The sequence below is a fragment of the Takifugu flavidus genome, chromosome 3 (assembly GCF_003711565.1).
Source record: "Takifugu flavidus isolate HTHZ2018 chromosome 3, ASM371156v2, whole genome shotgun sequence".
NCBI classification, from domain to species: Eukaryota; Metazoa; Chordata; class Actinopteri; order Tetraodontiformes; family Tetraodontidae; genus Takifugu; species Takifugu flavidus.
The window spans coordinates 5,193,281-5,215,497 of NC_079522.1; the positions used below are offsets into that span (position 1 = coordinate 5,193,281).

General features: G+C 52.6%; 3 protein-coding genes across 6 annotated transcripts; 1 reads left to right on the forward strand and 2 right to left on the reverse strand.

The window, feature by feature from the left end:
- Positions 1-16: 16 nt before the first annotated feature.
- Positions 17-1,469, reverse strand: mrpl52 (mitochondrial ribosomal protein L52). Its single transcript, XM_057028562.1, has 5 exons — positions 1,331-1,469; positions 1,024-1,093; positions 494-561; positions 317-381; positions 17-230 (listed from the first exon to the last, which is right to left on the reverse strand). Exons 1-5 carry the CDS (start codon positions 1,440-1,442, stop codon positions 72-74), a joined length of 474 nt encoding a protein of 157 aa, XP_056884542.1. The 5' UTR covers positions 1,443-1,469; the 3' UTR covers positions 17-71.
- A 2,164-nt stretch (positions 1,470-3,633) lies between these two features.
- On the forward strand, positions 3,634-9,648 carry ajuba (ajuba LIM protein). The gene is given in 14 exon segments (XM_057028560.1): positions 3,634-4,702; positions 4,705-4,816; positions 4,818-5,073; positions 5,075-5,200; positions 5,203-5,505; positions 5,508-5,624; positions 5,627-6,137; positions 7,207-7,308; positions 7,469-7,536; positions 7,612-7,674; positions 8,009-8,139; positions 8,261-8,312; positions 8,393-8,461; positions 8,536-9,648. Coding segments are annotated over 14 exon segments (2,142 nt in total). The 5' UTR covers positions 3,634-4,578; the 3' UTR covers positions 8,644-9,648.
- Positions 9,087-22,150, reverse strand: acin1b (apoptotic chromatin condensation inducer 1b). 4 transcript variants are annotated; one of them, XM_057028557.1, is made up of 17 exons: positions 21,869-22,150; positions 20,857-20,922; positions 20,653-20,764; positions 20,395-20,468; positions 19,018-20,190; positions 18,712-18,782; positions 16,434-16,551; positions 13,538-13,589; positions 12,343-12,488; positions 12,066-12,212; positions 11,809-11,980; positions 11,568-11,713; positions 11,354-11,461; positions 11,070-11,177; positions 10,580-10,949; positions 10,405-10,505; positions 9,087-10,325 (listed from the first exon to the last, which is right to left on the reverse strand). In XM_057028557.1, the coding sequence occupies exons 1-17, from the start codon at positions 22,001-22,003 to the stop codon at positions 10,011-10,013; spliced, it is 3,414 nt and encodes a 1,137-aa protein (XP_056884537.1). In that variant the 5' UTR covers positions 22,004-22,150; the 3' UTR covers positions 9,087-10,010. The 4 variants fall into 4 exon arrangements, with proteins under 4 accessions (XP_056884537.1, XP_056884536.1, XP_056884535.1 ...); XM_057028556.1 differs by having other exon boundaries at positions 19,018-20,193; XM_057028555.1 differs by having other exon boundaries at positions 12,066-12,182; positions 19,018-20,193; positions 20,326-20,468.
- Positions 22,151-22,217: the final 67 nt, after the last annotated feature.

Sequence of the window (22,217 nt, forward strand, 5' to 3'; positions counted from 1 at the left end):
ACGCATTAACTCCAGATAAGAGCTGAAAAAAGTTTTATTGAGGGGCAAAGGTGATCTGTGCAATAAATATTTTAAGTTTCAGTTTGGGATTTCTTCTTCATTAAAGCTTTCCCTTTCGGTTTGAGCAAGAGGGATTTTCTGTGTTCTTCTTTCATTTTGTCCTCTTCCTGCTTTTTCTTCCATGTCTCTATCCCTCTGTCCACCTCCTCGTTTAGCATCACGATGCGTCTCTGTGAAGAAACGATATCGAGGGGGATCAAACACCACAACGCAATAACTAAATAAATACTGGGGGGAAAAAGGTGTCGACACTCACAGCTAAAACCTCATTCTCTTGCCTTCGTCTCAGATACCCTTTCATTGGAGGGGCTGGTCTTCCATCTGCCCATGTAAATATATATATCATTTTTAAATTAACTGTAAATCACCATATACAGTAACTTTACATAGCTAGATGTCATGTAAACTGAAAACTATTCTAAAACAAGCATACCTGCATACGACCAGTCAGGCAAATCTGTCAGAGGGCCATATTCTGTTCCAGTTCTGGCCAGTCCATGTCTGCAATTACAAATAAAATGTATAAAACTGCAGCTATAAAGATGTGTACAAGCCCAATAGCAGATTCTACAGGTTTTTAGTGTGAATTTTCATATAATTAAAACAAAGGAACCTTTTCTTTCAAATCATTCTTAGAAAAAAAAATCATGCACCAATAAGATTCCATGCCGAAAAACATAAAACATTTATTTTGTAAATGCGCTAGAAAACATTATTCCAACCATCGTTTAGTTGCCACGCAGTGCCTACATTACCCATAGTGCACCGCATCTACTGGTGGGTGCTAGGTTAAGCTAATGAATTGTCAATTACAATTTTACAGGAAAATGTCGATTATATACATCACTAACTTTAACAATAGTGGATCAATAAAACATCTGTAGCCATTTTAGAATTTATTTTAGAATTTAATGTAACACCAAGAGTACTGTTGACAATTAAAAAAACATGCCGAAAACCTACTCTTTTCTCCATTTCTCTCCAATCGGAGCAGGACATGTCGTGCTGAACTGTTTTCTAGAGAGCCTCCAGACTGAAAAACAAGACAGAAACAGTATGTACAGACAGCAACAGACGCGAAATGAAACTGACAACCTATTAGCATTAGCAATAGCTTGTGTAAGTGCGTGCTTGCTGCCTTTACAGACGATCTTCAAAATAACACCGGGGTGAAATGTCAAAAATGCAACAAAAGGGTGCATGAAAACACGTGTAAAGGTTTACAATTGTCTCAATGGGCAACATCTTCGACTAATCACCTCTGTCTCACCTGAACAACACCACGTCCTCACGGGCGCCGCCATCTTGTTTTGCAATGTCCCGCTTTGGCCACCAGATGGGGCTGATGGTGCACTTAAGCAAGCGGGCAGCTGCAATTTCATAACACCATCCCATAGATACAGTGGACGAGGCCCGAATGACATATTAGTTCTGAACAATGAACATCAAATATTGTTTTAATCTATGTCAAATGGTACGTAAGTTTCAGCTCTTGTGAACGTTATAATCTCTTTTGCCTCAATAAAATCGAAAAATATGATTTGTTTTCAGACTGGTCGCTTAAACTCATCTTTTAAGACTATTTTCTTTTTCAATGAAATCTGAGTTAGGGGATTACGTCACTGAAGGAGAATTTCAGTCTTTTTCCATGAGAGTAATGAGGGATTCATTCTAGGTTTTTTGGGGCTGGACTGCACAAAATTATATGCTGCGGCAGGTTCTTGATGATAATGTCAAATTTGGGTAAAATGATGTCATCTGGGTGAAGTCGGCACGCTTCAAATTCCCCAAATAGCATTTATTTCAAAGAACTGTTGCCTTTTTCTGTGTCCCTCCACTATTCCCTCAGTTTTATGGTGACCCGGTGCTGTTTCGGGTCTGTCTCACTTCCGAACAGGAGCAACAAAATCTCACCTGTACATATCAAACAAGACCATAACTCGGAACTCTTCAACTACACCAGCCCTCACGGGTGAACTCTGAGGGTGGGTGAGAGGATTCGGTGCTGCCAGTCCCCAAAACATATCTTGGTGTGTGTTTGGGAGAATAATGCCGCAGCTCTTCAAAGCTCTGTTTTTGTATGAACAGCTCGGCTGCTAAGCCCAGAAGAATTTCTGTGTTAGCTTTTCAGACAAGTTGCCACTCGCAGCCAGTGAGCTCAACGCTTGAGTGTGCACAAGCTTCTCCTTTCTTTCTTTTTTTTTTTTTCTGCAGGGACTCCGGTTAACCGCAGGGGCCGTGAATGGCTCCATGTGCAGCGGCTTCCGGGGGGGTGGGGGTGGGGGGGGGGGGGGGGGGGGGGAGGTGGTGGAGGGAGATAAAGACAAACTTAACCAAATACTGTTGGGCTTTATCGGGCTCTGTTTGAGGAGTTCGTTAACTGCCACCAACCGCCGGGACCGCTCGCAGCAGCCGCTCCCGGGACCTCGTCCGCCCCGGATCCTCCTGGGAGAAGTCAGCCACGCCGAAAACATCCACCGCCGCCTCACTCCGCCGTGCCCTTCCGCGCATTCCACAGGCTGGTGGTACAATCAAGTAGTGCGGTTGCCTCAACGACGCGGATCAAAGTTGCCGGAGATTAACTTTCAAACGGTTAAAAGAAGCGACGCTCAAAAGACCAAAAAAAATGACTACACGTGCACCCCCCACGTTTTAAGCAAATGTTTCCCGAAATAGAGACGCTGCTCAGGTGAACGGTGACATAATAGCTGCTATATTTTCATTTTTCGGTTAATGATTAATTTGCCATCTGATTGCCGACTTTAATTAGGTCGATGCCACTGGTGTTCGCATCTATCCTAATTGTACACATGCGTGATTTCACTTTAGAATTATGCATTATATGTGTTTTGTTTTAATACACGTTTCCTCCCGTTTCTGTCACTTTCACCTTTGTTTGAATCCTCCATTCAAAGTTTGTATCACACACACACCCACACACACACACACACAACAATATAAAGCAGTTTAAGCAGATTTGAACAACACGTTTGGGTGCAAAAAGAGGTTTAAAGAACCGAATGGGTTTGTGTAGGTCGCTCCTGTTGGAAGCAACATCGGATTCAGCCAGTGGAAATCCTGCCCAGGCTTTCAAGCTGAAACCGACCCAAGTGAAATAAACGGTGTTTAAATTTAATCTTTAATGGCAGGTCTCGGAAACACATCATCTGAGGGGTTTTTTTTGGTCGTGTGTGTGTGTGTGTGTGTGACGAAACGGCCATGGCTGTGGAAAGGTGTTCCGGCCCATGGGGGAAACGAGCCACCGCTCACTGATAAAAGGGAGCAGGGCTGTGTCAAGTTTCCTCATGAATTACAGCCACCCGATACTACTTCCGGGAGAGTACTTTCAAAATAAAGCACACCAAAACCAATATTTTTTTTAAAAAAACCTTCTGTGGACATGTTTGCCAACTCATCGAACAAGTAGAAATACGCGAGAATATTTTTACAAGTATGATATTTGCCAGATGATGTCAAGAGGAAACTGGCGTAAGTTTATGTTGTCCTAAAGATTCGGAAAATCTATAACCGGATACACGCTTCCAGCGTGACTGCTAGCTTGACGTTGTCGTAAAAAGAGGGGGAGGTAAGTATAATTTAGGGGGAAGAAAGAAAGAAACAAAGTTGTCGTCCGTGCAGCGGACACGGGGAGGGAGTTTATTTATCACCCATTTAGCCCAGCACCGGTCTGCTGGGATGAGCACCGCGTTCCTTTCCCGCAGACTTCATTTGAAACTTCCCCGCTGCTCCTTCACCCGCCCGGGATTCCTCTCCTGAAACACGGGGGGATGATAAAGGAGCGCCGGCGGACAGACCGAGGAGCCCCGCCGCCGCCGCACGTCCGCTTTCCGCTCCGGTTCATCTGTAATTGAGCCCCCCTTCGGTCCGCGTCGTCCTGAGATGAGTAGCAGGAGTCGGGCGAGACTCTCCGCGCCCAGGGGACGGATTTGCTCGTCTCCACCGGAGCCACATGAAGCGGCGCTCGGCTCCATCCCGCTGAACCACCACCGCTTTGTTATTTTTCTTTAAAAAAAAGGAGAAGGAGGAGGGGGGGGGGGGACATCGCGAACACTGAAACCCCCGAACAACAAACCGGCTCCATCCGACTGCGTTCCGGACGGTTTACCGAGGAGGGATGGACGCGTGGAGCCACACGAGGGGCCACAAAGGAGGCCTCGGCGACCATAGGTGTCCTGGATGTATGCGTGCGTTTCCTGGATGGATTCGCTCCTCTAACCGACCTGTGGCCCCTCCACATGATGGCGAAGTAGAGGAGTCAGTAGACCTCCCCGAGATGTCTTAAGGTCTTATTTATCCCTCCTTTTAATTTATTCTATGTATATAAAGGGACCTATTTTTTTATAGCCCTCTGCTAGTCTTCAGGCCAGTTTTGCATTTCAATGCTGCGAGTTCATCCGTCTCAGTGGCGAGAACTGTAGTTTTACTTGACCCTTGTTCTGCTGTACATCGACCGACACTGTATTTTACTGCGTTGACCTGTGACCTGAAGGCGCCGTCATGGACAGGCCCATAAGCAAGCTGCTGGAGAAGCTGAAGCTGACGGACTCGGGCAGCGTGAAATTCAGCAGCTCCAAGAAAAAGCACGACGCCGCCGGCAACTCTAATAACAGCAACGGGGGGGCGGCGGCGGCGGCGGCGTGCCACCGGCTCCTTCCTCTTCGGCCGCCTCGCCCTCCAGACCCGGCCAGTTCTCGCTTGCCTCCGCGACCGCGGGCGACGCGTGCCATCCGGCGGGTGGGTGGGAGAGGAGGAGGAGGAGGCGGAGGCCTGGGAATGCCGCCCTCTCAGCTCCTCGCTCCTCCATCTTCTTCCAGTAAGGCCCCCGACGGCGAGCAGCCGCTTCACCCTTCGACCATGGCGCCGCTGAGGCGCCGGTCACCCCAGCCGAGGGCTTCCTGTTACCTGGGAGAAGGCGTGGACTCCCACATGAGGCGGGAGTCCGGCCTGGGCCCCGAGTGTGACGCCTTGGGGGCGTTTGGATCCAGAGGGTCCTCTCAATCAGCGGCGCTATTCCCTGGAGCTCCAGCAGTTGGTGCGGAGACACCAGCTCCTCTCCCAGCCGCCGCTCTCCGTCCCGCCTTCCTATCCGGCCACTGCCGGGTACAGTTCAGCTCCCAGAGGCGGACTCCTGGCGGCGGCGGCGGCATGGCGGAGCCCGGATACCTGTCCGAGCTGGAGAGGCACAAGCGCTTCTCCCTCCAGGAGGCTCTGTTCTACAAGCGCCTGAGCACGGGCAGCGAACTCTGGGAGACCACCAGGCCCGCCTCGCTGTCCCACCCGCCCCATCGCACGTCCGACATGACCGGCGGAGGCGTCGGAGGCTTCTTCTACCCGCCAGGACCGACTCTGAGCCCCTGCTCCTCCTTCAGCCTCCAGGAGTCCGTGCTGGTCAGCCCCAGGTCCAGTTTTGCCTCCAGCACGGCGAGAGCGGCGGCGGCGGCGGCGGCGGGAGCCCCATGGGGAGCCGCTGCAGCAGCAACCGGACCAGCGGCATCAGCCTGGGCTACGACTCGCGCTACTCCGCCTCGGGGGGTCTTCCCCCACACACCAGCAGGCGAACTCCCTGCAGATGGGGGGCTCCGCGGTTGGGTATGGGGCCCCGGGCAGGCCTGGTGCCACCCCGGTTGAGGACTGGACTCAGTACCTGGATGGCGGGGTGCACCCGGGGCCCCACGACACACGACACTCTTACCCACCCGCGGTCGGCAGCCCGGCGGCGGCGTGCTACCAGGCCGGCCCGGAGTGGTGGGACGAGCAACAGGCGGGAGTGAGAGGTAAAGACGGCGCCGCGGCGGGAGAGCGCGCCAGGTACTCCGACCTTCCCGGAACCAGGTACCAGGAGGAGCTCACCCGGCTTCTCCTGAGGGACGCCGTCCTCGAGGGCGAGGGCCTCCTGGAGGGCCTGATCCTGAAGGAGTCTCTGGCTCTGACGGCTCTCTCCAAACCTAACCGGACGCCGGTGGGACCCTGCTCAGCCGGGGGGCCCGGGAAGCCTCAGGAGGACCCGGGGGCCAGTACCGAAAGAGACGTCTCGGAGACCCGCCAGGAGTACTTTGGTGAGACCATGTTATAACAGCGTCGTTAACCGGTTATTGGTCATTTTTCCTCGAGTCCCCGGGTGTAATAAGGTGGTCCGGGTATCAGGACCAGGTGGTGCCCCCCATTCTGCCTGTTTTCTGACTCCAGGTGCCCTCTAAAACGCAGGGGTGGGGGGGTCAGGATCTGGGGGGGGTTCAGGTTGAAGAAACCGATCCGGGCCGGGCCGGGACGGGTGCCCATATGTGTTTTTATTCCTCAGCAGGGTGTTTTCACCCCCTTCGGAGTGACTTCAGGCCACAGCAACGTGGTGTGTGAGTCATGCGTGTGTGTGTGTGTGTGAGTGTGTGCGGTGCTTTGTCGTGTGCAGGGGCGGTGTGCTGCAGCCTGTTTTTCCGCTCAGGTATGCGTGCCCTGAAGGGACAACCACGACTGTACGCCGCTCAGCCACCACGACGCCGCTCGCGCTTGTCTGGAGGCGGCGGAGGCAAATTGGGAGACGCCATAAATCAGATAAAAACTCGACGCCGTGTTTTGGGTTTGAGCTCCCGCTGAACCGCACGTTTTTGTGGACAATGGGATCCGGGGTTTAAGTCTGGTTTGAAAGTTCTGACCTTCGCTATATGTAGAGCGTCATTTTAAAGCCCGGGGTTGGTTCCTGGCCCAGGGCCCGACTCCCGCAGGGACCGTCCGCGAGTGTAGGAGCTTCTGGATTTGCCCGGCACTCCCTCGGCCACGGTTTAAAAAAAAAAAAGAGGAAAGGAAGCTAAAGGGGGCCCTTAAAATAGATCACAGAAGTCGTGTTTTTTTTTCCCTTTTGGGGAACTTTTCGTGCCTCTGGTGCAAATTTGAGAAGAATCACCCTCGTTCCTGGTCACAAATCCCGGCTCCTGCTTTTAATCCGCGGGGCCTCGGCTTTGAAGCCTCCTCTCCTCGGTGCTGGCTGCCAGCAGTCGGATCCGGTGGAGTTTCCCCGTAATGACAGGCCTTCAGCAGGGACGGGAGCAAGCGGGCATCGAGCAAAAATCCCCGACCTCGGGCCCCGTCCTGCCCGCCCCCATAAATGTGTCGTTTGTGTCTCCCTGGTAGGAACGTGCGTGAAATGTGGGAAAGGCGTGTACGGAGCAGATAACGCCTGCCAGGCTCTGGACAGCCTCTACCACACGCGCTGTTTCACCTGCGTGTCCTGCGGTGAGTATCACGCTAACGCCTCGGGGGGGGGCGTGTCACACCTGAGCACCTCCAGGGTTAAAAAAAACACAACGGGAAAAGCAGTGAAGGAATAAATCGGTATTTCCCTCCGACGCCTCTAACGTCCGTGTTTAACTGTGTAACATTCCTGTCCCGGCAGGACGCACCCTGAGGAACAAGGACTTCTACAACGTCAACGGCTCCGTGTACTGTAAAGAGGATTACATGGTAAGAGGCGCGTTGTCGTCGGGAGCCGCTCCATCCATTCCCCCGCCGGGGCTAATCCCTCCGTCTTAATTGCAGTTTTCGGGATTCCAGGCGGCGGCGGAGAAGTGTAGCGTGTGTGGCCACCTGATTCTGGAACAGGTGAGGGTTTTTTTTTTTGGGGCCGTGGGAACGAGCCGCGCGCGCTCTTCGATGCGCCGTTTCCCAGAATGCCTCCCAAGACCCTCCAGAGGATAGAGGAATCCAGCGACTGCTTCCAGTTCCCACAACAGATTCTCGTGGAATGTTTTGCCTTATTTTTTTGTGATAAACAGAGCGAAGTCCCAGCGGCGATTAGCTTAAACGGTTTTTACCATATTTGCGCTACATAAATACACCAGAACCAGAGAGCCGAGGACGCCCGATCCACCGGCGCCTCTGCGGGTGGGAATAAACCGGGAATGTGGCCACCTGACTGTCGTTTCCACGTCCGCAGATCCTGCAGGCTCTGGGGAACTCGTACCATCCCGGCTGCTTCCGCTGCGTGGTGTGCTCCAAGGCGCTGGACGGCGTGCCCTTCACCGTCGACCACCACAGCAACATCTACTGCGTGGCCGACTACAACAAGTGGGTTCCGACTCCCGGCGTTGCTTCGGAAGGCGGTTGAAGACGACCCCCGTTGCATTCTGGGCCCCCCCCACCCCCCCACCCCCACCCCTTAGATAACTCTTCTTCTGTTGTCCCGCAGGACGTTCGCCCCCAAGTGCGCGGCCTGTTTACAACCCATCCTACCTGCTGAGGTGAGTCCCGGCCTCCGACCGTCCGTCCGCACCGTAAAGTTGCTCGTTTTAAATTCCGGTGCCGGTTTCCCCCGTCTCAGGGCAGCGAAGAGATCCTGCGGGTGGTGTCCATGAACAAGGATTATCACTTCGAGTGCTACCACTGCGAGGTGGGTGGTCCGTCCCGGTCGGCCCAGGCGCCTTCCCCAACCCACCGGGTCCTAACCAGGTTCTCTCTTTCCAGGAGTGCGGCAAGCAGCTGTCGGATAAGCCCGGCTCGCAGTGCTTCCCCCTGGACTCCCATCTCCTCTGCCACTCCTGCCACATGGGCAGAGTGTGCGCCACGCACTGACGGCTTTTGGGTTTTCCCCCCCACCCCGGAAAGGAACTCCAAGTCTTTAAGGGCCAAACTGCTGATCGATACATTTCCACTGATTCGGGTTGAGCCCGACCGCGGCTCGGCTCTTTTGGTCACGTGTCCTGCCTGCTGTACGCCTGGTACCCGGACCAGTACCATAGTGATGAGGGAACAGGAGAGAAAACTACTGCGTTATTTGATTTTTTTTACTCCAGTGTGGCTACTGTTTGCTGTAGAAGTACAAAGGGAATTGGCCTAACTGTTTCTGTACATATCGCTAGCAAACAATTTGCACTTAATTCTGACTTTACTGTAAGATTTCTTATGTGAATCTGTAATATTTTGGGAAGAACTTAACTGTATTCTGTAATAAATATTTCCTGTGCTAAAAAAAACAACAACTGAGAAATGGTTAAATGTGAAGCCGGAGCAGAAACTGGTATCCAATTTAAATTTATTTGTTAAATTCTTGGTACATTCAACACTTGCAGGAGAAAAAGCAAAATTAAAAGCAAAATTAAGGTAAAAAGGTTAACTAGTACTCTATCTGAAGGTCAACTCATTTGTACCTCCTTAAATAGGATTTCTGATTAAAGGGTCAGGAGGGCAATTAGATGCTTCTGTACAGGAAATACCTTCCTATCATTATTTCAGAATAAAACTTTAAGAATTTCTATCTTTGTCCTGAAAACCCACTCGTGCTTCCTGCATCGCCACAACACATTAAAAAAAAAAAGGTACTATGAGACGATTTACTACAGTGTTTTAGTACCGTTTGGAAAATAAAGTATTCACACAAACGTCACCAACGAAACAAACGTTGAAATTAAATCAAATTCTGTAAAAAAAAAAAAAAACACAACCAAACCAACCAACAAAAACTCGTTCTAGAAAATCTCCTGTGGGGATCTATTTTGGACTGGTTTAATTACAAGGTTGTGATGAGGGGACCGCGCTCCGAGGACTCAGACGGGCGGGTTCCAAACCTCAGCGGGACAAAACTGCGAAAGAAAAAAAGGTTTTCAGCTCTTTTCCAGCTCTACGGGGAGGTTTGCTGCAGGAAGACCCAACACAACAGCTACTTAAACCATTTGGAGAGGTTAAAAAAAATGTGGAAAGTGTGTGTGTGTGTGTGTGTGTGTGTGTGTGTGCGCCCGTGCCAGATGAGTGTGGAAGACAGGACCGGAATAACAGTGTGTGTGTGGGTGTGTTTCTGGGTGTGTAGCAGTGAGGACACCAGTCCTGAACCTGTGGTGAAGGAAACGTTCCCAAACAGGAAACGCTCCCTCCCAGGACTTCCTGTCGGCAGCATCCTCCGCTCGGCCATCGCCCGCTCCGGTGAGGTTTCCCCTCCCCTCCCCTCAGCGGCGCCTGTCCCTGGGGTTGCTACGGCTACGGGAGTGCCGCCCGCCCACTGCGCCCTCTGACGGCCGCCCGGGCCGGTGGCCGCCGTCCCTCTTCTTGTCCCCGTCTCGGTCTCGGCCGCGCTCTCTCTCCCCGTCGGCTCCCCGGGCGGCGCCGCCGCCGCCCGCCGGCGTGCCGGCGTCCTTCTCCCGCACCTTCAGCCTGTCCTTCTTCTCGTCCTCCCGCTTCTTCTCCTCCTCCTCCTTCAGCTCCTTGTGCCGGCGCTCGCGCTCCTTCTGCCGCTCCGTGCGGTCCAGGAGCTTCTGCAGCACCTGGACACAGGACAGCTGGTTACACCGGCGTCCCCCACGCTGAAGGACAGGACAGAAGGACAGAAGCCGGGGGACAGACCTGCTCCTCGGTGAGGGGGAGCCAGTAGATGCACGGAGCCGCCTTCGTCTTCAGGAACAGGTCGTCCAGCAGTTTGGCGGGAGGCTCGTCTGCTTTCTCCGCTTCAGGACGACAAAAGACCGACATCACAAACCCACCGTGGCCGGTTCATCCGGATCCAAGCGGTAGAATTTACCTTTCTTATCCGCCTTCCTCTCCTTGCTCTTCCCTCTCTCCCTCCTCCTCCGTTCTCTGTCCCTGGACCGGGACCGGCGTTCCTCCTCCCCGGGCCTCGCGAACTCCCGAACCTTGTCCCGGTCCCACTCCCTCTCGCCGCGGGCCCGCTCCCGGCGCTGCATTTCTTTCTCCCGCTCCGCCCAGAGGTCCCGAACGCCCCCCGCGCCCCGGTCCCTCTCCCGCTCCTTGTCCTTGTCCCGCTCCCGTTCTCGGTCTCTCTCCCTGTCTCGCTCGGGCATGAGGGGGGGTAGTCGGTTCTGAGGTGCGCTTGGCTGGACCACATGGTCCTCCTTCTCTTCTGGCTTTAAGATCCCTTTGTGGAAGTCCAGCTGGAGGACAAACATTCACGTTTGAGGAAAACGGACCCCCAGAAAGCAACCATTTAATATTTAATAACCTCAATTCTTAAATCTCTAAACCAAGCCCGAGTCCCGTCCACCCGTCATTACCTCCTCCTGCTGGCAGAAGTCCACACTGAGGACCTTGGGGTTGCTGAGGGGCCATTTCACGCGATGGAGCGCGTCTCTCGTGGCAACAGCCTCCTCTGTGGTGGCGTACTGCAAAGGCGGGAGGACGAAGTTAGAACAAAGACGGGCGCGGGAAGAGACGGAGCCACGGGCAGGAGGACGGTTACATAATCGCTTGCTTCCGGTCCCGACGCTCACACACGTTCTGTGTGTGTGTGTGTGTGTGTGTGTGTGGGGGACACCGGGGCGACCTGGATGGTACTCACTGTGACAATGCAGTGAGACTTGATCTTGTCGATCCAGAAGCCCTCCTCCACCATGGTGCCGGTTCTGTTGAGCAGCTCTTTAAGCTGGCCCAGAGTGAATGGGCGAACCTGTGGGAAACACCAGAGCGGTCCGATCACACCGATCCTCCGGGGGAAACAGCCCCGTCCTCGCACGCGGGCGGGACGGTTCAGAACGGAGACTTTCGAGACCCACCAGGTTGGTGACGTGGATGATGTTGGAGAGTTTGCCACGGGACGGCGAAGGCTGCCTGGTGGTGCGGACGGGATCGTCGATGGTGACGGATACGCCGGACTTCTGTTGGCTAATGGAGCGACGCACGACGCTGTCGCTGGGGGTGACTGTTGGGGGGGGGGGGTCAAGAGGGTGGATGGATGGAACGGGCGTGTTTAGGTGAGACAAGCATGAGGCGAGGGTTCTGTTGAGGTCCGTTTACCTTTCGCTGCCTCTCCATCGACCTTGACGGGGGGCTGCGGTTCTGACGCTTCCTCGCCGACACTGTTCTGGCTCGTGTCTCCGGACGCGCCCTGCTGGCCGTCTTCCTCGGTCGTCTCCATCTCTTCCTCTTCCTTGGTTTCTCCATTTTCGTGGCTCTCGCTTGGGACGACCTGACAGAAGGATTGGAGCGAGGGGGGGTTAGGTCGTGAGAAGAGGAGTCCCTCGTTTCTCAGGCTTCCTTTAGTCCGCTCTGACCTGCGTGATGGTGCGTCGGATCTTGAGGCCTTTGGCCTGGTCGTCCCGGCCGGCGTCCTGGCTCTCCTCGTCCCCGGACAGCTGCAGCTCCTCTGGGTGTAGCTCCACAACCGCCTCCTGGTTCAATTTGATGTCCGGAATCAAAGACTGCAGCGCAACACCGAACGCAGCACATAAAATAAAACCCGTTATTAGCGGATTTCTTCGGACTGTAAGTTTGCTCCACTTTGTCCCGTGGGCAAAGACACCGGGTTCAGTCCCTGAGGTGGGTCAGTACCTTCAGCGAGTCAGTGGTAATGCTGATGGATGGTTTCTTGGTGATGACCGACGTGCTTGAGCCCCAACGCCTCTTCCTTCCTGCTGCACTTCCTGTGTCGGCCTCGCTCATCCCTCCATCTGGGTTCGCCGGAGGCGTCTTGCTGCCTGCGGGACGGACAGCGAATCATTAAGGAGTCGGAGAGAAATACGCTCCAACCGAACTACCGCAGTTGCTGTGGCTTCCGGTGAGAAGCTATTCTAAGAGAGCATTTGGGAAGGCGATCTAAAGCTCCCATGCAGGGTTCTGTGACAACAGGCAAAGGCGGCGGCCTTAGGTTGCCATAATAAACCTGGAGGAACATCCTGGGAACCAAACTGAAAAATTAACACTGAAAATGAGATCTGCAGTGCTGATTCCACAACACTGTCTTACCAGTAAATCTCAGTGGGAAAGGCCCATGACCGTTTACACAATGAGGTATAATCCTAAAAATATGCAGCACACAGATAGCTAAATACTGCGGGGCACATTGCGGGTTTCTGCCATTAAATTACATTATCCTGGCTGGATAAAGCCTGGCCACATGAAAGTGAGCGCAAAGACGGCCAAAAATGCAGGAGGATTGTAACCTGCTCTGCTTAACCACTTCTGAAAGCTGCCAGGGATGAATGAAACCTCTGATCCACATCAGAGGTTTCAAGAACGAGGTGGGAGGAAATATGGAAGAGCGCCGGCTGAAATATCTGGACGCAGGAAGGAGGTGGCGGCAGAATAAGAATAAAAGCGCAAAAGTGTGAATACAGCAGAGTAGGCAGCTAACTAGGTGGATGCATCAACTCCTAGTTGACAATACATTGAAGCTTATGGGCTTTTCTCTCGGGAACAGCGACACCTTGTGGAGCATTGGCGTTACAGCAGGTGACGTCACTCCTGTTCATTTTGCATCTATAATAAAAAACTGGCTGTTTGAAGATGGAGGATGAACTGGCGAGAGGGAAGGAGTGTGACGGATATTAATGCCAGGTGCGGGAAGGTTCTTGAAGATATCAGAAAAGGGAAAAGAACCATCTGTGCAGGCAACTTCGAGAACGCACCGAGGTTCCCAGAGTTTTCGCCACTTACAGCGATGCGGCACATGTCGAAAACCCTGAAACAGACTCCGGTTTCCCCAGTTTTAATTGGATTCATCAAACGGAAAAGCGGGCATACTCACTTGTCAGCGATATCTTGCGAGCGGCGAAAGTCTTGGGAGTGGGGTCGGGGCTCTGGAAGGAGAGAAAGACAAAAAGAACATACAGAAACCCCAGGGGTGTGGGGCGAGATGAGAACCAGAGGTCCGAACTCTCACAGCCAACAACAGAGAAGAAGTGATACGTGGAGGAAGAATGGGGGGCTGGGGGGGGTTAAAGTAACAGCCTGGAGGCTCCAATTGTGCCATAGCATCAAAGAGGGTTGTGGAGAGGCTCCGTGGGCGGCTCTGTGCTGCACGTCTGCTCAAAAACACACAACTATACAATGAGCGTACGCAGTTAAAAAGTTTACCTCTCCATCTTCCCTCACACTAGCTAAAGTTAGCTCCCATCATTTCCCTCATCGGGTAATTTGATGAATCTAACGTATCCGATCTGTACCGGCCTGCTATAATCAAGTGGATCTTTTTGGGGATTAAGCACCTTTAACTTAACTTAACCGATAATCCAAACGCGACACGTGAAACCCGTCAGGGCCGCTGTACTAACGAGGAGTTCTTTCACTCCGATAACGGACGACTGGCGCTTATCTGCTGAGCAGAGGTGAAGAACAGAGCGTCCACGTCTCATTCTGACCGTGCTGCAGTTCAAATTTATGCCTCTAAATTACAAGTCAGACTAACGAGGAATCAGAATTTCGAACCAAATCGAAACTGCAGCACGCCGAGCTCCAATTGGTTCCAAATTGCAAAGGAGGAGAGCAATAATTCCCCCTTTTTTCAGAAAATGAGGAGGAGGAAAAAATGTACGTATACATCACATGTCATTTCCTGGTACCATTTTACACCTGATTCCTTACTGGATTCACTACGGCCCACCCGCACGACAGCGAGTACTGTATCTAGGCAACAGGGATCCGATCAGAGAAGGCACAGGACTGAGGGCAGGGCTCGATTTGAGTGTGAAGATTAGCCACCAGGCACTGGGCTGGACTTTTTTCTTGAATGGGGCTGGGAAGTTTTCCAGATTGACATGTATCAGTCTTACTTAGAACCGGGCCGGTGAGACCCCCCTCCCAGCAGCACTGCTCTCAGAGTCCATCATCAGCGAGTGGGGGGGGTCCACCTTTGTGTCTTGATTTAAAGTCTTTGATTCAGAGCTGTGCGTGCTTTCCTGCACATCCTTGTGCCACTGCAGCAAATGTCCAATAATCTGTCCTACAACGTTCATGCTGGTTGTTCCAAAATGTGTCTTTGCTGCATCATTGTCCCAGAAAGGACGGATTCATACGAGCGGTGATGCAGGAATACAGGCGCAGCAGCGGCTTTCCTCAAGCCTCCGTACGTATCCAGCTCTCGACACCAAGCCAGAAGAGTGGCTGCGCGCTCTTGTAACTGTCCTTTAAAAGTCTGTTTCCGTGGGACGGGCGCAGCATCGGGCGTGGAAGCGTCTCCCGTTGAGCTCGTTCAGAACACCTGGAACCTTACAGGCTCGACCAATAGCTGGGTTCCATGCTGCAAACACAAGTCCAGGTCATGTGACCGATGAGGTAATCCAGGGGGGAAAAAAAGTCCAACTCTCATCACTTCCAGGTCGACGATTTACTCAGTTCTGTCCAGACCTTAAATCCCGTGACAGCGATGGCGTGAAGATGCAACTAGCGATCGCTGTTTGGTCGCTGAAGTGGACCGTCCGCCGCCGTAGCGCCGCTCTGCCCACAGGGATGGAGTCGAGGGGCTGAAACGAAACACTCGGGACTGCGCCGTTTCTGGAGAGACGCTACACGGACGGGAGGTGCAACAACTTAAAGCAGCTTCATCAAGAGGGCGGGTGGCGATGCTAAACTTTAGCGACCACCCTTCATCCCCTCTTCACCACCACCACCACCACCACTTCAGTCCAGTTCAGACCAGCGGGCCAGGCTCCCACAGACAGCGGCGTGCTGCTGTGGTCAACAGGCCCGCCCCCTGCTGATAACGCAGATCTCTTGATGGACGCGTCACTCGAGGGTTACTGAGAAAGCCCCTGCAGGCTCAGGCTTTGCTCAGTGCCGTGTGGTTGCAGCCTCTGGGCCTAATTCTGGTACCGGCGACGCACTTGGGCATAGCGGGACAGGAGTTGGAGGAGAGGTAGGAGGAGAAGTGGAGGAGGTGCTGATGCTGGTGGTAGTAGTAGTAGTAGTAGTACGCACCAGGTACCGATAGGGGCAATGGAAGAGGCATGGGCACCTTCATAACAAAGCAATCAATGGGGTTTTAAACAGCAATCACACCATAAATATATAGTGAGAGAAGCAATTATGACGGGATACAAGGGCGAGAAATAGAAAGTAGGAGGGAGGAAAAGAGGAAGGAGGCAGCGAAAGAGAGAGAGAGCAATAAAAGCCAGTGAGAGCAGAGAGGATGAAAACAGGAGTAAAAGAACAAAAACGAGGCCCTGATGCATCGCTACACACGCTGCAGGTTACTATTCGCCCGTCTGTTCAAAAGCAGCCTTACAGGAAGGAAAACTGGCGTAAATACCCATGCAGCGGGATAAAAACATCACAAAAAAACAAACAAAACAAAGCTTTCTCGGGCCGGGGGCATTACGTCGCTGTGGTTTCACAACCTTTCGCCAAAGCTAGCCATCCAAAGGCGTGCGCGTCTAAGGAACGCGGTATTTAGAGGCGCCGAGAGGAGGAAGAGAGCGGCTCATTTCCAATCGCCGAAAGCTGAAATTTGAAATTGCGCCGAGCATGCGCGCCGTTAAAAAAAAAACCCACGGATCTACTCGACGCCGCGCTGGCTGTAACGTAACCTTGAGGTGTCCTGCCCACGACACATGCAGCTAATGAGTGAGGAAGCGCATTAGTCCGAGACAGAGTGAAGAGCCCGCCGCCCCCCCACCCCCCCCCCCCCACCCTTTCAGTGACCTTACCTCGTCCGGGCAGCCCTCCCTACTCTCTGGCTCGGTCCCAGGCGGAGGCTGCGAGACCACGGAGCTCTCGGATTCCGTCTCCATCTCGGTCACGGCGGGGGCACTGGGCGACACCTCTCTGCGAGAAGAGAAGTGGCGGTTAAACCCCTGGTCAAAGCAAACGATCGCCACCGTCCCGCTGGATTCTTCCGGTACCGTCGGCTCCTTTAGACCAGGAACCTACGCGGGCCGCTCGGCTCCTCCAGAGACCGCCAACTGGCAGGAGTGTAGGAGTGCATCACTTTCCCTCCCTCCCCGCGATTTATTTGTGAAGGATTCCGGCGCGCGCCCTCTCGAGCGAGGCCGGGAGCACACCTGCACGAGCAACGCGCGGAAACGGGCGGCGAGTGGAAATCGAACGCGACTGAAAGGGGGAAAAAGACAAAAGGCCAAAGAAAAACAAACACTAGATGACTAATTTCAACATCTACAAGGCTACACCCACGCTCGCCACCACGTGCACAGACGGATGCGATAGCGACGGGTCGCGCTTGTAAACAAAAATGCGACTCATTTACGAGCGCCCGATGGAGTTTTTAACAGTGCGGTGCCCTTTTTCCTGCCAGCGTGACACAATCGAACCATCTCAGGTCTGTTTGAAGGGTTTATTTCACTTTAGAGTGGTGTTTATGGTTGAACTGTCCAAATACTTTCAAGCGTCGAAACTTGGGACGCTCTGCTTGGACTGGCCTCGGCGTAAAGTCCCACATCTCCGTCTCAAATCCACTGCGGTGGCGCGTCCAGACCAAAAAAGGGACCAACCATGGCGGCCTAAATACCCCTGAGCTGGACGGACTGTATCAGAGGAGGCAAAATATTGTTCCAGTCGAATCAGTGGTGCAGTTGTTTCACTGGCGAGGGGGAATTTGATTACACCGTAAGGGCTGTATCCTTAACAGAGGTCTGCTTTAATCATCTCCCTTGACAACAGTGAGATCATTATCAGCTACAACCACACGTCCCCCCCCCACCCCCCAAAAGAATAAAAAACATAAACACACACTGTATACGCAGCAATGTCAAAATGGAAAAAAAACAAAAAACAGGTCCAACGGGATGAATTTTGAAACTCCCAAAAACGACTAAAGGGACGGGAGGCTGGTTTTAAAGAGCGGGATGAATGACGCTTCGAAGATATGACGTATTAATAAAGGCGCTCGTTAGAAATAACCAATTCGGCGTCTTAAAACACGGCCGCTTCCCCCGGTGAAGGCGTCGCTGCGGCCGGTTGGTTCAACAAAAGGGGGATGTGGACACCTCCACCCTGGTCCTCCTCACATGGGCGAACATGTAACACGCTCCTAACCAGGCCAACGTGAGCTGCTCGCCTCCACCGGCACACCGCTGCTAAGCTAATCACCTTCCCCGCCGTCGTCAATGAACAGATTCGCACTGGGAACATCGCACCGATTTTTTCCCCCCAGATAAGACGTGTAAAAAAATTAAAAATCACGATCAGCGACCTGAAGCCTTGAATCGCCCTCTGGCTCCCTTACCCGTTTTTGTTGCCTTCGGACAGCATTATGGCCGGCCTTGGAAGGGAAACCCCTGGTCGCGGAGGGTAACACTCTGCCGGGACGGATTGTTTTGTTCGGACGGGAGACGAGACGGACTCGAATTGGGTGGGGAAGAAAATTCGTGGTTGCCTCCACTGCTGAATGGTCGAACACTGCGTCGGTATCAGAGATGCACTGCATGCAGGGCGGCCATGTTGGCAAGTGAAACCAGAGTCAAAGCGCCGCAGAGAAAGGAGGCGATTTCCGGTCGCTGACTACCAAAATAATAGCATGAGTTTTGGTGGGGAGGTGTTTTTTTTGCGGTAAATGTGATGGATCTCCGGTCCATTTCGGATTAAAAACACCATATCATGGTGTTCGAAGACGGAGTCGATATGTAAAAATGGATTTTTAACTCCAGAAAATAACAAACTAATGCAAAAGAAGCACAAAGGGACGTGCTAAAGACCAAACCAACAAGGTGCCCGACTTATTGCCTGATAAAAAAGCAGCAATCGGGAATGGAACCAAACCAGCAGACGCAAAAACCATTACTTCGCTAAAAAGAGTGATTTAATGTACCGTGCTATGACATAAAGTAATGTTAAATCACCCTTACTTACAATTTTGAATGAGTTCAGACACTCTCCACAAAGTAAATGCATACTTATTATCATTGGTTTAATAGAACCTTTAACTTTACTAGCTATTAATATTAGTGTACATCAATAATGTTTACTCACCTTTGTGAAAGGTAGTTTTTCTTGTCTCCTTTTCTCAGGTTAGTGTTGTCCAAGACTTTTTGATCTGATTTCTGCAAAGTAAGTCATGGCAATAACAATCAACAAACAGCATTATGTGTAAAAGTGTGTTAGGTGAATCCTTTAAGTTAATGCAAACACAAAAAACAATATTTTTTTAATGGAGGTGCTAAATTAACATTAACAACAGAGTTGTACACTTGCTGTGACTGAAAAAGCAACGGAGTGTGGTGGTAAACTAAAAAAGATTCTCTGATGTTACACACACATCATCTCCTTACTACTGACCTTCTTTAGTTTGCTCTTATCCTCGGAGGAGGAAGAGGAGCTCGATGAACCTGAGGAGGAGTCGGATTTAGAGTCAGAATCGGATGAGGAATCTGAATCCTGGCCGCCACCACGGACTTTCTTCTTCCCGCTCTCTGGCGCCTCTGTCTGCATTTGGTGTTTTTCCTCTCTTCTCTTCAGCTCATCCTGAGGTTTTTCCTCCTCCTGGAGTTTCTCCCCCTCCGGCTGCTTCCTCTCCTCTTCCGTATCTTCCTGGGGGCTTTTCTTCTCCATCTCCCGCTCTTCTATCTCACCTTGTCCTCTGTCCTTGTCCTCCTCCACACCTTTGTTTCCCTGTAGGTTCCTTCTCTCTGGCACATGTGTTGGGGTTTTGCTGGAACTGGCAGGTCCACCATGGGACCCCTCCCCTGCATTGAAAGCCACCTCTGACTCCATCTTTTGCACGAGCAGAGACAGGGGTCCTGGTTTACGCATCGCTGGAGGCTCAGGACTGCTGGAACAAGAACTGGAATCAGAGTCTTTATTCTGCATGTCGTGAGGTTCAAAGGGCGCCGCGGCGCTTTCTCCCTCCTGCTCGGCCGTGTCTGGCGGGCTCTGCTTGGGAGTGTCGGGTAACGGAAAAAGGTTCGGAGGAGGAGAAGGAGGAGGGGTCGGGTGGCGGAGTTGCATCGGGGCGTGATGCGCCTGCGGCGGCGGGATGTGCTGCGGCGGCTGAAGCTTGCGTTTGGACCTCGCGAACGTTGCCGGCATGCTGGGAGGCGCCTGCTGCGGCTGCGAGGCCGCCCTGTTGGCTCTCGGCGCCCCGCCCGGGCCGGGCCCCCAGTCTTCGTCGTCCTCGCTCTCGGCGTCGTCGCTGTCGTCAGCGTCGCTGTCCTCGCGGGCGTGGCCCCCCGCCGACCGGCTTAAGTGGAGGACGGGATGAGCCGACCCCGGTTCAGTCGGCGCGGCGCCCTCCTCGTTGGTGCGAGGTACGGCGGGGGGCTGGGCCAGGACACGCACCGACAGGGAGGCTATGGCACGGGGGGGAGAAGGAGTCGGTGGCTCTTTGTGTCCTTGCTGAAAGGCAGCTTGTTGGATCTTAGCTCCTGGAACCTCAGCAGAGGGACCTGTTATCACGGGACCTAGCGTTGAATCTCCTTTCTCTTGTACCCTGGCCACTGAAGACTGGGAATGCTGCTGGACAGAAACAGGACAGCCTAAATGAATACTACTTTTACGGGAGTAGAAAGTAAACCACACCCACTCTCGATTGTAAATTTTAACAAAATACGATCTTGGAGTTTGTGTGACGAGCGGAACATCACACACCCAGAAGACGGGGCTACCGCCACATCTGGTCAAACAGTTCCTGTCCTCTGAAGGAATGCGTGTGCTGACCTTGTTAGTGACACGGAGAGAGCTGTCATTGTCCTCCAACTGGTCTTCATCCTCCTCCACCACCGCTGGACTGTCTGTCAAAGACAGAAACACGACAGGAGTTAGTCAGCCCCGTCTCTCATTAGTCTTTAGAGTTGTAAATAACAGTGTTCTGAAGTGCATTGCTCCATAGAAACACTATTCGGTTGTCATATTAAAGATCAGGGTAGCTGAGCGGTATTTATTTTTAAGGTGCGACTGTTCGTATGACCGTTATACCATTGGCCTCCTCGTTCTGCTGGGCTTCTCTCTCCAGTCGCTGTCGTAGGAGCTCCTGCTGCTTGGCCAGGTACTGCTGTATGAAGCTATTCTGGCTCATCTCCTGACCGATCTACAGCACAAATGAGAGTACAATACGCCATTAATGTCATTAACATGCACCGCGCTGTTAACATGTACAAAGCACCCAGAATATAACAGCACCTGCGAGTTCGGCTGCAGCCCACAGTGAGACGAGGATGACTTCTGAAGGTTTTCAAGCATCAGAGCCTGCAAAAGAAGGAGTAGCGGCATTCTGTTATGCACTTCGTATTTAAAATGTTTCACATTTGTGGCCCTCAAAATGCAGAAAAATATCCCCGTCATCTTTTAGATCTGATTTAGCTTCTCACCGCAGACTTATCAAAGTGTCTCTTGCATATGCATTTATCTATACAGCCTTGAATACGGTGTTAAGGTTTAATGTACCCGACTACCTCTACTCTGTTTTGAATTTAATGCAAAATGTGGTGGCGCTGCTCCCCTCTCCACCTGCAGGCTAACGCCAACAACTCACAGCAATGACTTTGTAACCCACAACACGCGTGCACAGTCCACGATCCCTCACACAAAGCGCCGCATGTCCGCCATCAGCTCTCCGAAAGTCGCATTTAATCGCTGAATCTCAGCTCGATACAGCGTTGATACTTGAAAATACCCAACATTTCCGGTGCCGGACGGCGACAGAGCGGATCGCGTCAATTTGCGCTGTGACCCGGAAAGTTATAATTAGCACCGGATTCGGACGTTATGGAAGACTTAAAGCCAAAATAACCAACTATTCTCGCGCTCCTAAATTTGTGTTTACATGGCGACGCGCGCCTCCACACACACACGAGCAACGTGCCCCCCCACCGCGCGCGTGTACTGTACATTGCGCGCGACAGCTCGCTTTAACGCCGTGCTTAGGCCTCGACTTGACAGGTGCACAGTTTGGCTGCGAGCAACACGGTGCGCCACGGGTAGCTGCGAACCGAACCCGAATTCGGTCGGTAGAAACGCGCCCCGTCGGTAGAATCCACCAGAATATGCGGTTGTACGCGCGTAATAACGCGCGTCAGACGATTTATGTATTCGCGCTTCCGAGCCCACCTCTACTGTTAACCCCCACCGTCTCTGGCCCTCTGCTAAACTTAGCCAGACTCGACAGAAGGCCGTAACACAAGCGCGAACTTGCCCCTTTCAGTCGCTTGACGAGCGTGTTCTTCTGTCCGCTCTTCGAGAGGTTTCTCTGCTCCAGAGCGGCCTTTAAATCGGCGACTCGGAGCGATTGTAGAGGTTTTCCATCAAGCGTAATATCTTCGTCCGCCATTTTGCTCCCTCCGCTTGTCCAAACTCCAACAAGCGTCGCTACGGCTGCTGCTCGGCGTCACAGTTCGGCAGTTTCCGGCAAAGATCGGAAACCCCGAGTCGGCGGTTCGCAGTGACAGTTGTCAAACACGCCTCGTCCCCAACCAGGGGGGCTTTTGGGGCCATTTTGATTTGTTTGCGGGCAAAATGTAAGAGCAATTTTCATCAATGCAATA

What these genes read in the sequence shown, in the direction of transcription:
- mrpl52 (XM_057028562.1), bottom strand. Translation starts at nt 1,442, where the DNA reads ATGAAATTGCAGCTGCCCGCTTGCTTAAGTGCACCATCAGCCCCATCT. An exon ending in GGAGAGAAATGGAGAAAAGA is followed by an intron (nt 562 to 1,023) that starts GTAGGTTTTCGG and finishes TTGTAATTGCAG; the next exon opens with ACATGGACTGGCCAGAACTG. An exon ending in AAGAGAATGAGGTTTTAGCT is followed by an intron (nt 231 to 316) that starts GTGAGTGTCGAC and finishes GTTTCTTCACAG; the next exon opens with AGACGCATCGTGATGCTAAA.
- acin1b (XM_057028554.1), bottom strand. Translation starts at nt 22,003, where the DNA reads ATGGCGGACGAAGATATTACGCTTGATGGAAAACCTCTACAATCGCTC. An exon ending in AAAAACTACCTTTCACAAAG is followed by an intron (nt 16,552 to 18,711) that starts GTGAGTAAACAT and finishes CTCTTCTCGCAG; the next exon opens with AGAGGTGTCGCCCAGTGCCC. An exon ending in TCCGACGCACCATCACGCAG is followed by an intron (nt 11,981 to 12,065) that starts GTCAGAGCGGAC and finishes TCCTTCTGTCAG; the next exon opens with GTCGTCCCAAGCGAGAGCCA.